The following is a 17,684-nucleotide window of genomic DNA, read 5'->3' as shown; positions in this document are numbered from 1 at the left end:
AGTGTGGATTTCTTTTTCCTGTCCTGTCCTACAGAGTAAGATGTTGGAGCCATTGGTCCCAGAGGCTTTTTCCCCCACTGGAAATAGTGTCAAGAGTTGATCAAGATAAAGTAACTTTCAAGCACATAAGCCAAGGGTAGCAGGGCAGGCTGGCAAAGGGACTAAAGAACCAGGAGGCCAAGTTATCTCCCCTGTGATTGTCAGAATCCCCACTGCTATCGTCCTCGAGCAAGACATCAAATCCCCAGCAGTCCCAGGGGTGCTGCTCTGTGGTGGATGAAGCCATCTCAGAGAAATTTCACTACAAAGAATCACAAAAGGAACTGTGAGCAAAAGTCACCAATGCTCCACACCTCACCTCACCACCAAACACTGTGGTGGCAAATGATCTCCCTCCCCCTCCTTTTGTCCATGTGGCACTCTTTTCTCTTACAGCCTTCCTCTTCCTCTCTCCTCCAGTCCTATTATGGACATAGCAACAGTCGGGCTGTCAGGACGACTAAAGGTTTGATTCACCGTCCGTCCCTGTCTGAATGCGGTTGTGTGTGTTAGATAGCAGATAAGGGCCATGTATAAACAGCACTTGAAAGCAGAAATGTAAATGTTTAAAAGTCACGGCAGAACACAGACCATATCAAGATACCAGAGAGAGCAGGAGAGAGAGAAAGTGAGATTAAAGCAGAGTTCACGCTAGGAGAACAGGCAGGAGACTGCAGTGAGGTCTCAAGTCCGACTCGAGTTATCAATAAAGCCTAGAGGAATTTAAGCCACCTCACAGCTATATGTCTCAAAAACTTTAATCTCTTGCTGGATGTAAGGGAAGTTTGACCAGTTTGATGCAGTAGACACCTGTGTTACTCCAGAGCATCCTCTTAAGAGTATAGCAGTAATGGCTTTCATTCATGTGATACTCAAAATGCTTCCAGTATTTCAAGTGGTCATACACCAGCAAAATGGCATCAACTTCGTTTTAAATATAGCCAAGGTTTTTCGCTGTGTAACAGTAAGTATTTCATCATGTAGAGATTGAAAACGGTTTTGCAACATGTCATTTAAAACTGCTGAAAATACAACATGATAACGGTCTATTGTATTATGCTGACAGCTTTCATTTAATAAAGTAAAGTAGGTTTTATGAGGGAGTTAATGTACTGGTTGTAAATAGGAACTTAAAAGTGGTTTGAAACTCAAAGAACTAGCTCTCTCTTCCTTTTTTCTCAACCAATAGGCCCTCTATCCATGGTTGAAAATTAATTGGAGCTCATACATTCCCCAAGACAGCAACATTTTTCTTTCTAACTTGATTATGTGGCCAAAGGTATTTCAGAATGAAGGTGTAGATGTTTTCTGCATATTAGAGAAAAAGCCGGCACATAAACGTTATTTATTAAAATGTCACACTGGGGTTTAATTGGGGTTTTTTTCCATGCAAATGCCCCTTAACTTCAGTTCCAACGCTCAAAGTGAAGCTGTAAGCAAGCTTAATGAATCACATTTGACAGGTTTCTTGCGATAATGTCAATGCTTGCAGATTTTATAAGGCCATCTTAACTGTGTGTACAAGTGTGTTTGCGTGCATGCCTTTCAGTGTGTGTACATCCTTACATGACTGTGTTTGTTTGCAGGTGTATGCTTACATCTGTGTACATTGTATATACATGTTAAATTGAGAATGCATGTGATTGCGTGCATGCATGAGTGTGCGTGCGTGCGTGCGTGCGTGTCTGTTAGTGAGTGATTGTTAGCAGAAGCTCGTTAACCTCAGAAGTCATTACCACAGCCCTGAGGTTTACGCCAATTAGACAAAATAAACGACAAGCGAAAAACATAACAGACAAATGAAAAACAAGAGAAAACAAAGTGATTACTGGGGGAAAATAAAGTGATCGCTTTCACCCATTTCAGAACAATTCAAAAAGAGCGAATTAAAACACAAGAGAAGTGGTGAAAAACAACTGCTGAAAAGAAAGTAATTATTGAAGTAAAATGTCAAAGTGATCATTGGATTGACTTGCCAATTAAACACACAAGCAATTAGCAAAGAGAAAAATAAAAGAAACACACCCTTATCAGAACCAAACTGTAACACTGTCCATATGTCCTTGACATCACTATTTCAATGTAGTCTCTTTTCACTCCTTTTTTCTCAGACTTTTTTTTGTTTTTACAGCTTCACCCAGAGCAGACCAGACCACTGTACATACACACGAACACACTCACACACATACATATTCCCATACACACAGAACCCTAAAGGGGCCTTTTTCCACATTGGGCCATATGGTGCAGACAGGCGCACGGAAACAATTCTCTAAAAACAACACACACTCTGCACTTAGAAACCTGCCTCACTGCCCTACACACACATACATGGAATCTCTCTCCTTCTCTCTCTCATACACACACACACACAACACATAGTTAAACCTGCTGAATGAATTGCCGCCTTGTTCAGTGGGGCACTAATGGCAAAGAACCTGCCATAGAGATTACCACACACACACACACACACACACACACACACACACACACACACACACACACACACACACACACACACACACACACACACACACACACACACACACACACACACACACACACACACACACACACACACACACACACACACACACACACACACACACACACACACACACACACACACACACACACACACACACACACACACACACACACACACACACACACACACACACACACACATCCATTAAAGAGGTTAGTTATTTTCCCCAGCCTAAAAGTTGGTATTCAACTTAATATTCCATCAGAGGTGGTTGTAAATCTGCTCCGTTAAGCAGATGTCTGCATAAAGTTGGAAGTCTTCAGGACCAGAGATTGGAGCGACCAAGTATGCTGGCTAATATGACTGCTAATATTTCACTTTTTTGGCCTCAGACATGGGTGCTATCAAAAGAACCCAATGAAAATAAAGTTAAATGGCATGTCTATCAACACCTGCTTTACTTCGGTAGAGTAAAATATATGTGCCGAGGATACATCACAGTCAGCAGAAGATATGTTTTAGACCAGAAGTGATTGGCTATGGCTACTGATATGACATTTACCAATAATAAAACTACTGTACAATTGACTGAGAAAGTATTGCTGCCGGGGCCAAAAAAACATAAATAAATAAAGAGCATACATTGCAGTTTTACCCTGGTCTGCCATCATCCGAAAATGCTAACCTTTAACCAACGATACAATATAAACATATGCATCGAAGCAAATTCATATGATGACAATGGCAGCGGTTGTTAAGCAGATTGCATGCCGAACTTAGGTGAATCTTAACTAAACAAAACACAGATACTTCCTTATTAAATCTGCCTTGAGATCATTATAACATAAACCTGATAGCGATTGATTATTGTATCTCTCTCTGTCTCCTTCTCCAATACAGTGCTGTGTTACTTAGTATTTGGATCAATATGTCCCTGCCAATGCTTTTGTAAATACTGAAAAGTAATATTTGCCTTGAGAGAAAATTATTGTCTAATCTTTCAGTGGTAACTTTATTTATTTTCTGTGAAAGTAATTAGATCTTCTCTGCCAATCTCCCAACATCCCTTTTTCCTCTTATAGTCAAACATACAGCTGGTCCTCCAAAAGACATAGCAGTATGGAACAATTCAGGTTTCATTACTGACAATTGGCTTTGAAAGGATTCAAAAGTGTTTGTTATTGCAGTCAAACATATCAGAGGGAATCAAAGCAGCAGCTGGAGCTACGAACTTCCGATTTACCAGGTCGACTTACTCAGCTCTGATTCACTAAGACCCAATACATGACTTGTGAAAGACATTATGCAGAGGAAGAGAGCAACATAGAGTCATCTCACATCCTTTCCTAAGAGGAGACAGTAAAATGTAAAGGTTACAGCCAAAAGGTCGTTTTTTCACAAACTGTGTACTTTTGGGATGTCGGCAAAAGCATCCAATTCATATTAATCAGCTTTACCTAAATGTTAAAGCCAGAGCAAAGTGTAGAAAGATAGATATTTAAGTACAGCATTTTCTTTTCGGATAGCTTACTGCATAGGTTATAAACTTTTTTTTTAATATCAATATGTGCAGTATGTTGTGTAATGGAAGCTTCTGGAGCAATGGAATCGAAACACAATGAGAACACAGGAGAGCTGGGACTCCAGATAAACCCACAGGGGCATCGCACAAACACTGAAGGTTTATTATGAAGTTACGGCTGGAGAATTGACAAGACGTGTGCCACAGCCATGAGGGGACACAGCGGTTGCCCGACCAGTTCTTGAAAACTCTTCCGTAGTCGTAGGTTTGAACCAGTTCAGAGTGTATAATCATTATTCATTAACAAGACGAAACAAACAGGGCACTACATCTAACTCAAACTGTTGTCCGTCATCAAAAAATGTACGCCAGTGGGTCCTACATCAGATAAGAAGGACTCCAAGAGGACCACAAACAAACTAAAATATGAACTGGTAACAACAAAGAGCTTGAGCTGCTTCTCCTTAAGAGAGATAGCAACAATATCCCAAGGCCGTAGACCTATGCCTGTGGTGTGCTTCAAAGGTTAGATACCCAAGCAAAATATTCCCCAACATGTTGTATGAAGTTGAGGTAAAACAACAAAGGGAGTAGTTAACACAACCTCATATTTTTGATCACCTCATTCAACACCTCTCTTGTTCCTTTTGGCAATGCCCGTTTCCTCCTGCTTAGTTTCAAGGACGGTTTTGTGCCCACATTGTTCCACACACCAGCCTTCCCTCTGCGCTGGCATTGGCAGCAGAGTGAAACACATGCAGCGGTGTATTGTGAAACTCACTGCAGCATGGTGATAGCCTAGCTTGCATTTGGATTTGGTGGGCTCCTGGATCTAAAAAAAACAACCATTTGGAACTATCTGTAAGCCCCCTGCTCCTCTGTTTGTGTTGTTCTGGCAGGTTGTGTGGTTCTGGCTGCTTTAGCTTGTTGTGCTGGCTGCTAGCTGCTAGCCACTAGCATGTCAGCTCCCAGCAGCTCCGTCTTTATCGTCTCGGGTAGGTGAACTGGTGCTGCCGATCTGGCGAACAACTGTCAGCAGCAGCCTCTGCATGTCTTTGTTTCCTTTCCTCAGCAGTGGATTCTGGCAGGCTAAAATCTTCATAGATTCTGACAACATATGACGTAGCCCATAACAGCAACTGTGCAGGTATAATTGGAAGCTGGCTGATCCGAGTCAAACTGTTGAAGTCATGAATTGTAAGTGAATAGTGTTATTTTCTAAAGTGATTAAGATAACATTTGCAAGTACTGATGGTAAAGGCATGTCATCCCTACGACTAATATAGACCATTTTAAATATCAGCAAAGTGCTCTTTTGCAAAAAAAGATCACAGTATGAGTTTTTGTCAAACTAAGCAGCCACATTCGAGCCGACTTGGCAATAATCTCTGCACCTCAGACGAGGCTGTGTCTGCAGAGTGATTTTTCCTTCCAGACATACCAGGAGCAGCACACAGCTGTATAGCTCACCAGCATATGGATTAAATAAATACAGTCTGCACAAAGCTTGTTAACACTTGTTCACTTGGCTATAACAGTGTGTTGTAGCCAAACTGAACAAAAAACACACACCCACATTTACGCACACCCACAGAGACACACGCAAGCTGCATACACACAAACGCAGAAAATGGAGCCTCACACACAAGCAGACATCCTTGAAGAGTAAATCTGGAGGTGAATGGGTGTAGCACAGTTTGTGGGAGCAAGTAGTGACACATACGCAGGTTTAATGGCCCGGGAAGCGCTTACAAAAATGCAGACAGACAAATGTATAGGGAGTACAAGTATTAATAAGTGAGTGTCAGTCATTTACAAAAAAGGAATCCTTAACTTGTCATAAGCAAAGATGTGTGTCATTACGAATGTGTGTCATTACGAATGTGGCACTACATTTTTCCATCAGCAAAACATAACTGTATTGGAGTCACTTCTATAGATCCACATACGTCACAAAGACTCCTCTACCTCACACACAAGGAGACACACACACACACACACACGGAACAGGCTTGCAGCATCATTCTGTGGTACATTTACTGGGCTCTGTCCTCCCGTTTGCTATGTGGTCAGTTGTTAACATAATGTGATTAATGGCTTTTAACCCAACAGAAACTGACATAATTTAAGAGGTTCAGAAAAACTAGATTGGGTCCATTGCCAATGATTTGCCCTGTTACCTTTGTTGATCAGATTAATGGATTTTTTGTCGCAATGCTGGACAAAGAAGCATCCCTAAAACCAGTGGTGGAAAATGAGTGGCCAACAAATGCCAATTAGTTTTGGCTTTTTAAAGTTGTCCCCATGTTCAAACTGAACAGGTAAGTAAGAGGAGAGAGTGAATTCCAGAGGTGTTTAAGAGAGCACGTTCAATAAAATTTCTGCTGCTGTGAGAGCTGGGTTAAAGGGACGCAGTGCTCAGGCTCAAAGGTTTCCCACAGTTTGCTTACAGCCATAGCAACTTCTCAATACACTTCTTTATACAAAAAAGGATAATGTTAAGTTTTAAATAGAAATATAACCACTAGTTATTAACACCTATTTTTCTTTTTCATTCACTATGGGTCAGGAAAGAAATTGTGTGGTATATACCATTGTCCTTCATTAGAGTGGTGCCTTTAATAAATCTGGCTATACTGTATGACAGCTGGAGGCTAATATTGGCTAACAAGCCCCTGCAACATTATACACACTGAATATAAATCACTGAGCAAATCATAAGCCAAGTTTGGTGGACTTCGCTGAGTGTCTGCGCATAGAGTCCAACACTTAGTTGACTGTTCCATCCAAATATGAAGCAGGCCTGGTCCATATACGGTTGCCAGGTTTGACAAAGTTTGCGGCTGTAAACTTGAAGAATGAGCTCCAATTAGTATTACTGTAGAAAGCTTTGGGACATCGGCGCCCCATGGACGTGGATCAAGGTAAAGTCATTCAACATGAATTTGGCATGATTCTGCTGAGGTAAAGACGTTGTTGGGTGGGGCAAATTTTACTACTACAATAAACTCCTCAGCATAGATTGACAAGTTAATTAGGGATTTGTTCTACTCTGCACAGGTACTAACATGCAACACACTGTCCAAAAAACCCAGAAACCCAACTGAGCCAAACCCACAAAAACCTCTGCAAATGACGGGTTACAGTGCATCTCACATATAGTTGCAATGTCGCTGGTTTGATTTTAGCCAATTGACCTTTTTTGCACAACATTTGAACTGTTCTAAGTCTGACGCTTCACTTCCATCCGTCTAATAAATATGAGCACCAAAATTACATAAAGTGATGAACATGCCTCACTGCTGTTTGTTGTTAAAGGTCAACAACTGTTTCTTCAGTTGCTGAAAGCATGACAACTCTGTTTGGTGTAAACCAAGCGGAGGATTTGGAAGGTGGTTCTTTATATACCTGGTGGAGAAAACTAAAAGGGTATCTACACAACAAAGTCTGCTGTCTCAATTTCACACTTTTATTTGTCTGTTTACAATTTCTGTAAACAGACAAATAGATCTCACAGAAACCCATACAGAGCCACAAACACACACACACACACACACACACACACACACACACACACACACACACACACACACACACACACACACACACACACACACACACACACACACACACACACACACACACACACACACACACACACACACACACACACACACACACACACACACACACACACACACACACACACACACACACACACACACACACACACACACACACACACACACACACACACACACACACACACACACACCTGTCACTTTGATCTTTGATTGATTCTATGCCCTTTAAACAAGTGGATCATTAACAAACCAGCAAATTAAGTCATTAATTGCCATGACAGCTGGTGACACCTCGTTTATTAATCTTTGTCGGCATAATTAATAAGCCTTAATTGGAATTATTTATAATACATTGTTGTTTGGGATTTGGGGGACAAACAGAGAAAAACCTGCTGTGTTTGTGCACCTGTGTGTGTGTGTGTGTGTGTGTGTGTGTGTGTGTGTGTGTGTGTGTGTGTGTGTGTGTGTGTGTGTGTGTGTGTGTGTTAATAGAGGTACATCCTGCTGTAAATTTGTAAGAAAGATGAGCTCATTAGCCACACAATGATACCCATTTGCACACAATTGGTCAACAGGTTGTTCATGTATACTCTTACATACACTACAGAAAATGGCATTTTCCACTGAACCATTTGGAACTGTGTCCTAATTGTGTGTAAGGAAGATCCAGTTCGACATTGAGAAGAATAAAGTAGAAAAAACAACATTTACCAACAGGAAAGAAAAAAGAACGCATATGGATTCACTTTCTCAGAGGAGCTAAACTCAATTGTGGGGCACTAGATCACATCACATATAAACTCCTGATTGTTTGAGTAGCGTGTGTGTAAGTGTGTTTGTGTTGTGTAGCATGCGAGTCAAACTTGCTTGTGTGCCTGACTGAATTGTCTCTACTCAAAATTCCTCAGTTTTCAAAAACGCTGACATTTTTTTTAACAAATCTGACTTGTTCGAGAACCTCAAAGACTACAGAACCACAACACACACATGTACAAACAAGCGTGCATTCAAGCACATGTGTGTATACACAGCTGAAGGCATGCAAACATGGGATACACATGCATAGACACAGTTGGACCCACACACAAACAGACCACAGCTAAGAGCATCAAGCAGCTCAAAGCAATCCGCCCTGCTGAACAGCATCACCAAGCACAGCCACCGCACCACATAATGAAAAACATACATAAACACACACACACACACACACACACACACACACATACACATATATATGTTCCCGCGCTCATATTCACAACAGACCCTGGACCATATACTCAAGCTTGCAATAATTTGTATAGAGAAAAAACAGCCTTAGAATGCTAAAATAAAGGCAGCTTTGAAGAAACAAACTGAGAGTGATCATGATGAGTAAGAACACAAAGTAAACCCAATTAAGCTTCTTGCTATTACTCTTAAAGGGTTTGTTCAATTGACAAAAAAAAAGTCCCATGTATTCCTAATAACCTTAAAGTTAGTTTTACACAGAACATAGATAATAATAAATATCCTCTTCTGTCCCCATCCCAAAATATATTAGATTAAATGTATTTGTCAAACTAAACAGCATCTCCTTCAAGAAACAATACCCCAGTTATTTTGCATTATATCCATTTTTATTTTTGTTAAGTGGACATTTCCACGATTTATTTTTCGGCAGAAACATGAAAAGTGCAGAGGCAGCAAGAAAAAAAAAAGAGCATGAGTGTGTGTGTGTGTGTGTGTGTGTGTGTGGGAGAAAAAGAAAGGAAACAGACAGAGCGCTTCAGTGTGTGTGGTGACACAGGTGTGTACAACTGATGACGGAGGGAAACAAAAGTGAATCAGTCACAAACAAATTGTGTGTATGTGTGGGTGGATGCGTGTGGCTGCAATGCACAACTTAACTGTATATATACCTTATCTAGCAAGTTATGGTGTGGTTAAAGTACATCATGCGACACATCACTAGAGTGAACTTTACAAACTCAAGCTCTGTCTCTCTCTCTCTCCCCCCCCACACACACACACACACACACACACACACACACAAAACACACATACATATCATCCAGCACTCACTCACAACATACACACTCACAAGTAAAGAGTAAACATTATTCAGTATACAGGATATAGCGCATACAAATATAGCAGACAGTCTGAAATATGAAGTTTTTCTACAGGCCCATTGAATATTCACACAGCTATAGTTATAACATACTATACACCACAAACCACAGCAGCTTTGTGCACACTCTTACATAATAACCTCAATTGTATGTATATGCATTTCCTGCACTGTAGAAGCTGGTTTGAATGCATGAATGCACGCAGCAGCAGAGACGCTGGGCTGTTCAATTCAAGCATTTAAGTTGTCGTGAAACGATTGATTTCTTTTCACTGTTAAAATAAAGCTCTACTTTTAATTGCCGGCCACAATATGCTTCTAGTTTATCGTCACCATGCTGTGATTGCAGGCCCAAAATCACCATTTCCAATCAGATAAGTTCACTACCTCTGGACATGTATCTACATGACTACCCCTGCAGGTGAAGTTGGAAAAAATCCACACAGTTTTGTCAGTGAGGTTTTCTTAACAACACACGGCTGCTAACAATTACTTACATATTTTGCTTTATGTACATGTGATCCTACCCTGCCAATTAAAACAGCTGACCAAGTTGCAAGCACTAAACTTTACAGAGTGTAGGGATCTAATGAGCTCTGTCCCTAATGAGGTTTACTGAACCGGGTGCAGCGATTTAAGCACGATGGACGAGCAGGTAATGTTTGGCTCAGAGTCAATTGCTCCATAATGTCAAAGTCATTCTTCACTGGATAATAATCATGCAAACAGTTTTCCACCCTCACGAGTGCAGCAGCTAACACACAGTCACTTCCTCCGAGAGTGATGACTAAGAGCAGTTTTTCATAATGTTTGTCACAGAACCGTTGCTCTGCATAAACGCCATTATATCAGCAGTTGTTTACTCTCAGTAAATTACCCCCTGTACCCGCTAAAGGAAATAACGCCGCTCTACCGAGCAACACGAGACGATAAAGTTCTGAAGGGAAGAGATGTTTATCAAAGCTTTTATCTCTCAGCTCAACAATTGAGGCATCTTGTTTTATGTTTATTTGTTGTTTTTTCACTAAAACTTAGATGACTATAAACAAACAACAAACAGAACTATATTGTGTAAGACAACGGATAGAAGGTTAAGTTGTAAGATATTCTACAGAAATCAGAGAAAAATGCTAAAATTAACTTAGATGTCTAGGATTAATAATTTGATTGATTTTACAAAAATAATAATAATAATTACTCTAAGACCTTGTTCATAAAAGAACACCTGAAACTAATGACCAAAGATAAAGAATATTTTCAATACAAAAAAAGGGATATGATCCCACCTGTAACGACTGAATTTTACTAAAGCATAAACCTGGTATTTAAAAATGATATGATGTTGAGTTACACATCATTTTGTATTTCATACACAGTAAAGGCATTAATAATTATTTTAATTATAACTTTCTATAAATGATTTATGATGTATAATCCTTCTGGTGGATACCATATCATTGAGAATAAATATGTATGACTATTACATTCATTAAGCTTATTATTAAGGGATTCACAAAAAAGAAAACTGGACTTAAATCTTTTTGTCTTACCTCTGCTGATCATCAGGTTATAAAAACATCATGGCTGACTCCTGGCCTTGGCATCAGCTCTGTGGAAGCGGCTCGTTTAGACCCAGCGCCGTGCCGGTCCGTCCAGCAGCAGCAAACAGTCCGCCTACTGGCCCTCTGTACTCCACACGGTAATAAGAAGCAGAAACCAGACGGCAGGCCCAAACTAATAACCCTCCATTTCTCTATTAGGTCCACCCAACTCCACACAGGTCCGTCAACATCAGAGCAAAAAAGTTTCAACTTCTTTGACTTTTGTTTAAGAAGGTCTTACACTCCACGTAGCAACGGCTACCTTTGCTGCGGGGCTGTGGCTCCTCTTATGCTTAACAGCTGGGCAACGCAGCTTTGAGTTATCGAGTAGATCCGTTTAGGGAGAACTGTGCAGGTTGCCTTTTTATCTGCCCGGTTTTTTTTTTCTTTCTTTTTCTTATGGATCTGGTTTAAGCCCTCAGTCACGGTTGTCAGAGTCCACAATCACCTTTAGAACCTGGAAAATGACAGAAAGACCAAAAGTTAGAAACAAGCACATCGGCGACATTTACAGCAATATACCTGAGCCAGGCTTCACACATTTCGTCATGTTTTACGTGGGCGGGAAACAATTTTGTCCACAGTTTAGACATCCAAATTGACTGACAGATCAAAGGTGCACAATGCACAGAAAACTATGTAGTGCCCTGTTGAGACCCCAGCCAGGCAAAGTCTCTAATTGTACCAATTTTGCTTTATCACCATAGCTGACAGCTGACAACGCCCTTCACATGTGAAGCTTGTTTTAAGGCCCCAGGAGAAACTAAGCCACTGATTATGTATTGTAAGACAAACAACATTTGTGAGTCATTGACAAGGGAAAGCACAACCGTCCTTTTTCAAATTAGGAAACCTTATTTTCCTAAAATCTGCAATTAAGAGAAGGAATGTGTTTGAAAGCTGCAAACCATCTGTCTATTTTTAAAAGCATGAGAGCAAGGCCACACTCAAGGAAGTTCAATTAATATCAAATGCCTCTTTGTAACAAGCCTGTGTCTGCATGTTAAAGGGTGGGAACATTATAGACTTTGGTTCATTCTAAGAGCAAGTATCTATAAAACACATACTGTGGTAGTAGAAACAATCTAGGTCAGCTAAAAATACTTCAAATTTTGTGTTAAGTACAGTTTTGTTGACAATAATAATAGCACAAGCAGTTAATTCACACGATTAAGAGTCTGTAGTTACAACCTGTTGCACCAGCATTCATTTTCTATCTTTCTCTGCATTTGTATAATAATTACTCATTGTATTTCAATATGGATTGCCTTATGGATCAGAACAAAGCAGCCATCAATGAGAATTATTTAAGTATTGTTGAAAAAATTATAATTCGGATATCAAATACCCAGAGGCTGTGACCGTCGACAATCTGACTTTCTTTATTTGGTAATTGTAGTGTTAAATGTTAGACTCTCCAGTTCTCAGTTCCCCCTTTTGTTGCCCCAACCACAAAAATCACCCCACCCTCTCTGCCTGTACCACTCCTCTCTCTCTCTCTCTCTTTCTGTGTGCCACCCCTTCTTCTTCTTTCCATCCATCTTGCTTCTTTCTCCCTCTCACCGCAAATCTAAATCTGAGTCTGTACTTACACAAGCCGTTTCCTCGGGTCAGTCTCACTAGTGTGTGCGCGCATGTAGGTGTGTGACAGACAGAAATCTATACGCACACACACACACACACACACACACACACACACACACACACACACACACACACACACACACACACACACACACACACACACACACACACACACACACACACACACACACACACACACACACACACACACACACACACACACACACACACACACACACACACACACACACACACACACACACACACACACACACACACACACACACACACACACACACCAGAGCCGTCTATATTTGGAACTGGTTTCTTCCTTGCTAATAAAGACACTGTTTTGTCTTCTTGTTTTTCCGAGGCTGCACATTTTATATTGTCTATTTAAAGTAGCCCTATCACTTATTGACTTCACATATAAAAGAAAACAAGCAATTGAAAGAGCTGACATAAAGCCAAATTAATGGCTGTTATTCTTAATATCCCAGGATACCTGTTAAGTGGTTTACCTGCTCCAGTGTCGCCCTCCACATGCAGTTCTAGTTGGGACTATGGATAGAAAATGAACATACCAGCCATTGGACTGTGTGTCATTATTTTATTATGTGCTATTTTAAAGGAAAAGACAAAAACAAGATTACTGGCTATACAAGTAAGGCAAATTATGAGTCATTTGTAGAATTATGAGTCATTTAAAGAAGTTCCTCCCATCTTGAAACAGTATGTTAAAACAGTGTTTTCGAGACTATGATCATGAGAGATCTGGTATTTCACTGCTTCAAAGTTCATAGATGAATGTTCACACACTGCATGCAAACACAGAAATGCACACATACAAACTCCTTCATTTTGATGTTTTGCTACTGATCACATAACACAGGCTTCCGGTTATTACAGGATTGAACCACATAATAGCATTAGCTGCTGCGCATTAGCAGCAGAGAGAAAGGAGCAAAGCTTTCTTCAATAACCAAAGAAAGAAAAAAGAACAACTGGAGGGAGACTTACTCATTAGCAGTACTCACAACAGGAATAAAAAAAGGGAGAGAAGTTTTCTTTTTCTTAAAGAGCGAGTGTGACTGAATATTTTCCCTGTGGAGCTCTGACTCAGTGGAGCTGCTGCTTACTCATTTACTCAATCACTCTTTCCCTGCCCCTCTGTTTTTCTCCTTATCCTCTTTTTCTTTATTTTCTGCACAATGACTTCTCTTTTTTTTCATTCCCCGTCTCTCACTGTTACAACCCTCATTTCCACATCGCACGTCCATCAACTTTTAACTCTGCGTCTCATTTTTCCTCTCTTCCATCTTTCCCATGCATCCATCACTGAGCTCCCTGTCATTTTCTTATGCTTCTTCTGTCTGTTTTGCCAACTGTCATTATGGCTGAGAACCCCCCCCTGCAGCTCTCCCCATCACCACAACCACCGCCTCCCCCTGCGCTCAGACCCCCCTCCACGAATGTGTGTGGTCCGGTCCGACTATAGACCGTTACATTGTCCCAGACAGGTTGGACTGCGCCACTAGCCGGTAGACGAGGGGGGTGGAGTTTATGGAGTGTGGGGGTTCCTAGGGAATGTTTGTTTTTCTGTTTCCAATTTGGTCCAGCCCGAGGAACTCCACACTCCGCTCTGTCTCAAACACACCATTCATGACGGCCTGACGTACATGATTACACACAAATACCCACTCACTAACTCTCCCTCGCTCACACACACACACACACAGACATGTTTGCATGCATCCAAAACACACATCACACATAAAGTGCATCCACACTGACAACCTTAAAATTCATTATCAATCATTTTGACCATGAAAAGCAAGCCCTTTAATTTATCTTTATACTGATCTTTTATTGTTTTCTGATTCGTTATTGCTAATGCCGTTTCAAATGACATGGTGGTCAAACTAATTATACATGTTTCTTTTCTCATCTTTCAGTTATTTTTCCCCTCTGTGCACGGGGAAATTGTTGTCTTTGTAAGACCTTTTTGATCGCACTGCGTTTTAAATGTGATGTCGACAGAGTTTAACTCCATGTTCCACCAATTAAAGCACAAAGAGCACATTGTTTCATATTCAACTCAACCCTTCCATCTGAAATAGATTATTTTAGTCAGTTTTGCTGTTTGGATTCCAAATACACAAAATGGGTCTTCCCATGTGCTAATTAAACTTTATCTTTTATCGATACAAAAGACAGATCAGCAAACAGAAACGGCAGATAAAAGAGACTTTTCTCTGATGCTTGTTGGTTTGTTTTTAGATGTCAGTTAAGATCCACATTCCATCCATTACTCATTGGACAGACAGGAAACCACACTGTTTGTTCAAACGCTGCATATGAAAATAATAGGTTTATTCAGTTGTTTTCATTGTTTGCACATTAAAGATCTGGAGCGTAATGCTCAACAGTTTTAAGAAACATTCAAGACGGAGAGAAAATCAGATATCACAAGTAGACAGACAGAATTTGAGAGTAGATTGTTTATCAGATTTCTAAAATGATCTAATTTAGCTTAGAGCAATTGAACACAGAAATAAAATATTGAAAGCAAAGCTGTATCTGAAAGCAACAAGATTACAATAGTTCATTTCTGTATCTGAAAGTGATCGTTGCTTTGAGTTTGCTTGAGAATGGAAAATGTACATTAGCAAATATTAAACATATTAAAGATGTTCTAAAAACTATTAATTGTTTTTTGTTTTATGTTGAGTGGTAAACAAAACAGGAAGACTAAATTGAAGTTAAACTTTGGGGAGGTCTCTTTTTTTAACATCAAACCCTGAAGAAGAGACAAGAGAGCAGGCGAACAGGAAAAGAAGATACATCTGTTATTCATTGTTCCTTTGAGTATGCTAAGAAAAAACCAGGAGCCTTTACAATGTTCACAAATTTAGCTTGAAATTTACATCATGAGGTTAAAATTAAAGATAAGGGAGGAAAGAATCTTGGTCTTGTATTGTTTCACCAAAAAAAGGGCTTTATCCGGATGTGAAAATCGTCTATTCTCTTTAAAAAGACATTCCTATATCTTGGTAACCCCAAAGGTGCGACCAATATTCAGTCAGTGACAGCTCCTATGTTATGACAGCTTTCTGTTATGTGGACTGATGGGAAAGAAAAACATTTTAACAATACAGTTTTTATACCTTGGCTAGAAAATACTAACGTGATAGCTCCCAGCGGAGGACATGTCAGAAAGCCGAGCGCACTGTAAGCAGCTGATACTAACTGCTGATGTCCGCATCAAACGGCTGTACTGATGACTGTCTATGTCACACAGAATATTTCAAAACAAATTCCTTTTGACTGATGACTCAAATTCCCAGTTGAATTCATTTTTAGCTAAATAAATAGTCAATTAATCAATTTACCCATCAGAGAATTCCGTAATGTTTGTCCATTTTTAAACAAATAGGCTTTTACTCCTTAGTTCCAGCTCATCCTGTGTGAGAATTTCCTAAAAACAACAATAGACAGAAGCAGAAACTCCTCCATTAGGTTTGTTGTCATAACAGTAAAACAACATTAATCGGAAACCTTGAATAATCAGATCTTTCTAGCGCTGTTTTAAGATAAGGGAGTGGTCTTTCTTTTTATTACTGTAAGAGACGCCCAGAGCTTTCAAATTCTATGACACAGACGCACGTGCAAGCTACTGACACTGTCACTTCCCTGTTAAAAAAAACATGTTCCTCTTTGCGCACATGACACAATCAAAGGAATGAGCACACTTCTTCCTGTGGAGTGTGAACTGAGGCTTACTATTGGAAATTGGCTACTAGATCTGAAGGCATCTTTCCCAATACTCAAATATGTTTTCGCTTAGTCCATTAGTCAACTAATTGGTAGTACTGATGCTGAATGACTTATTTCTGAGATAATTATGAACACATCTCTGCTTTTTTTAAAGAAACTAAGACTTACAGACCTGTACATTTTTAGATTTAGATTTAATCAACATTTTGGTTTGGTGACACAATCCTGTAATAGTCTATTTAGTCTCTAAAAAATATGTCAACAAGGCAGCCACCAAGAATTCTTACTCATTTTGGGTTATTTCTATGACAAATTAGACCCTTAAACAACAAAATCTAAAATAACAGCTTAAATTGGCCCCTTTTTGCCATTTTCAATCTATAGCTAAAGTTGAATTAAAGCTATATTTAAAAAAGTGCACATCTGAAGAGGCTCTGACATTTTTCAGTTAAGAAAACAGTATAAAAGTTTGGCAATGAAACAAAACAAATCACTGAATATGTATCAAAGCTGTTAGGATTAGGAGTAAACATGAATAGAAAATGTTCCTTCAGATGTGGGAGGTAGAAGAAAATGTTTGCCACCACAGTCACGACAGTATTCACATTTGCCTGCATGAACGGTGTGAACATCCCGCCATGATGTACGATAGTAGCAGGAAACCAGGAGCTGCATAAATCAACACGGGACCGTTGATTTTGACCTTGCTCTCCGTGGCTAAGACTCTAATACATCAACAAAAAAAAATAATGGAGAACAAACTTTGCTTCAGTGGTAGTTGTAGGCGTAATGGAAGGAACTAGTAGCCGCATAAATCAACACGTTGATTGTTGACGCTTGCTAGCTGTCTTTCCCCCCAAAAGACGGAAAACAAACTACAGCTATGCCAGAAACACACACTTCCAAACATACAGCTCACAAGTTTGCCAAGCACATCTGATTATTTTAAACACAAACACGTACACACACCGCATTGTAC

General features: G+C 39.9%; 1 protein-coding gene across 1 annotated transcript in view; it reads right to left on the bottom strand.

The window, feature by feature from the left end:
• trps1 (trichorhinophalangeal syndrome I) overlaps positions 1-17,684 on the bottom strand; it is a 104,552-nt gene that overhangs the window by 74,239 nt on the left and 12,629 nt on the right. Inside the window, exon 2 of the mRNA XM_063899828.1 lies at positions 11,294-11,801. Coding sequence (XP_063755898.1) covers positions 11,294-11,306 — 13 coding nt within the window. The 5' untranslated portion in view covers positions 11,307-11,801. The remainder of the gene's footprint in view (positions 1-11,293; positions 11,802-17,684) is intronic.

The sequence above is a fragment of the Eleginops maclovinus genome, chromosome 13, assembly GCF_036324505.1.
Source record: "Eleginops maclovinus isolate JMC-PN-2008 ecotype Puerto Natales chromosome 13, JC_Emac_rtc_rv5, whole genome shotgun sequence".
NCBI classification, from domain to species: Eukaryota; Metazoa; Chordata; class Actinopteri; order Perciformes; family Eleginopidae; genus Eleginops; species Eleginops maclovinus.
Note: the sequence above shows the minus strand (reverse complement) of the source record. Positions and strands in the feature narration are given on the sequence as shown.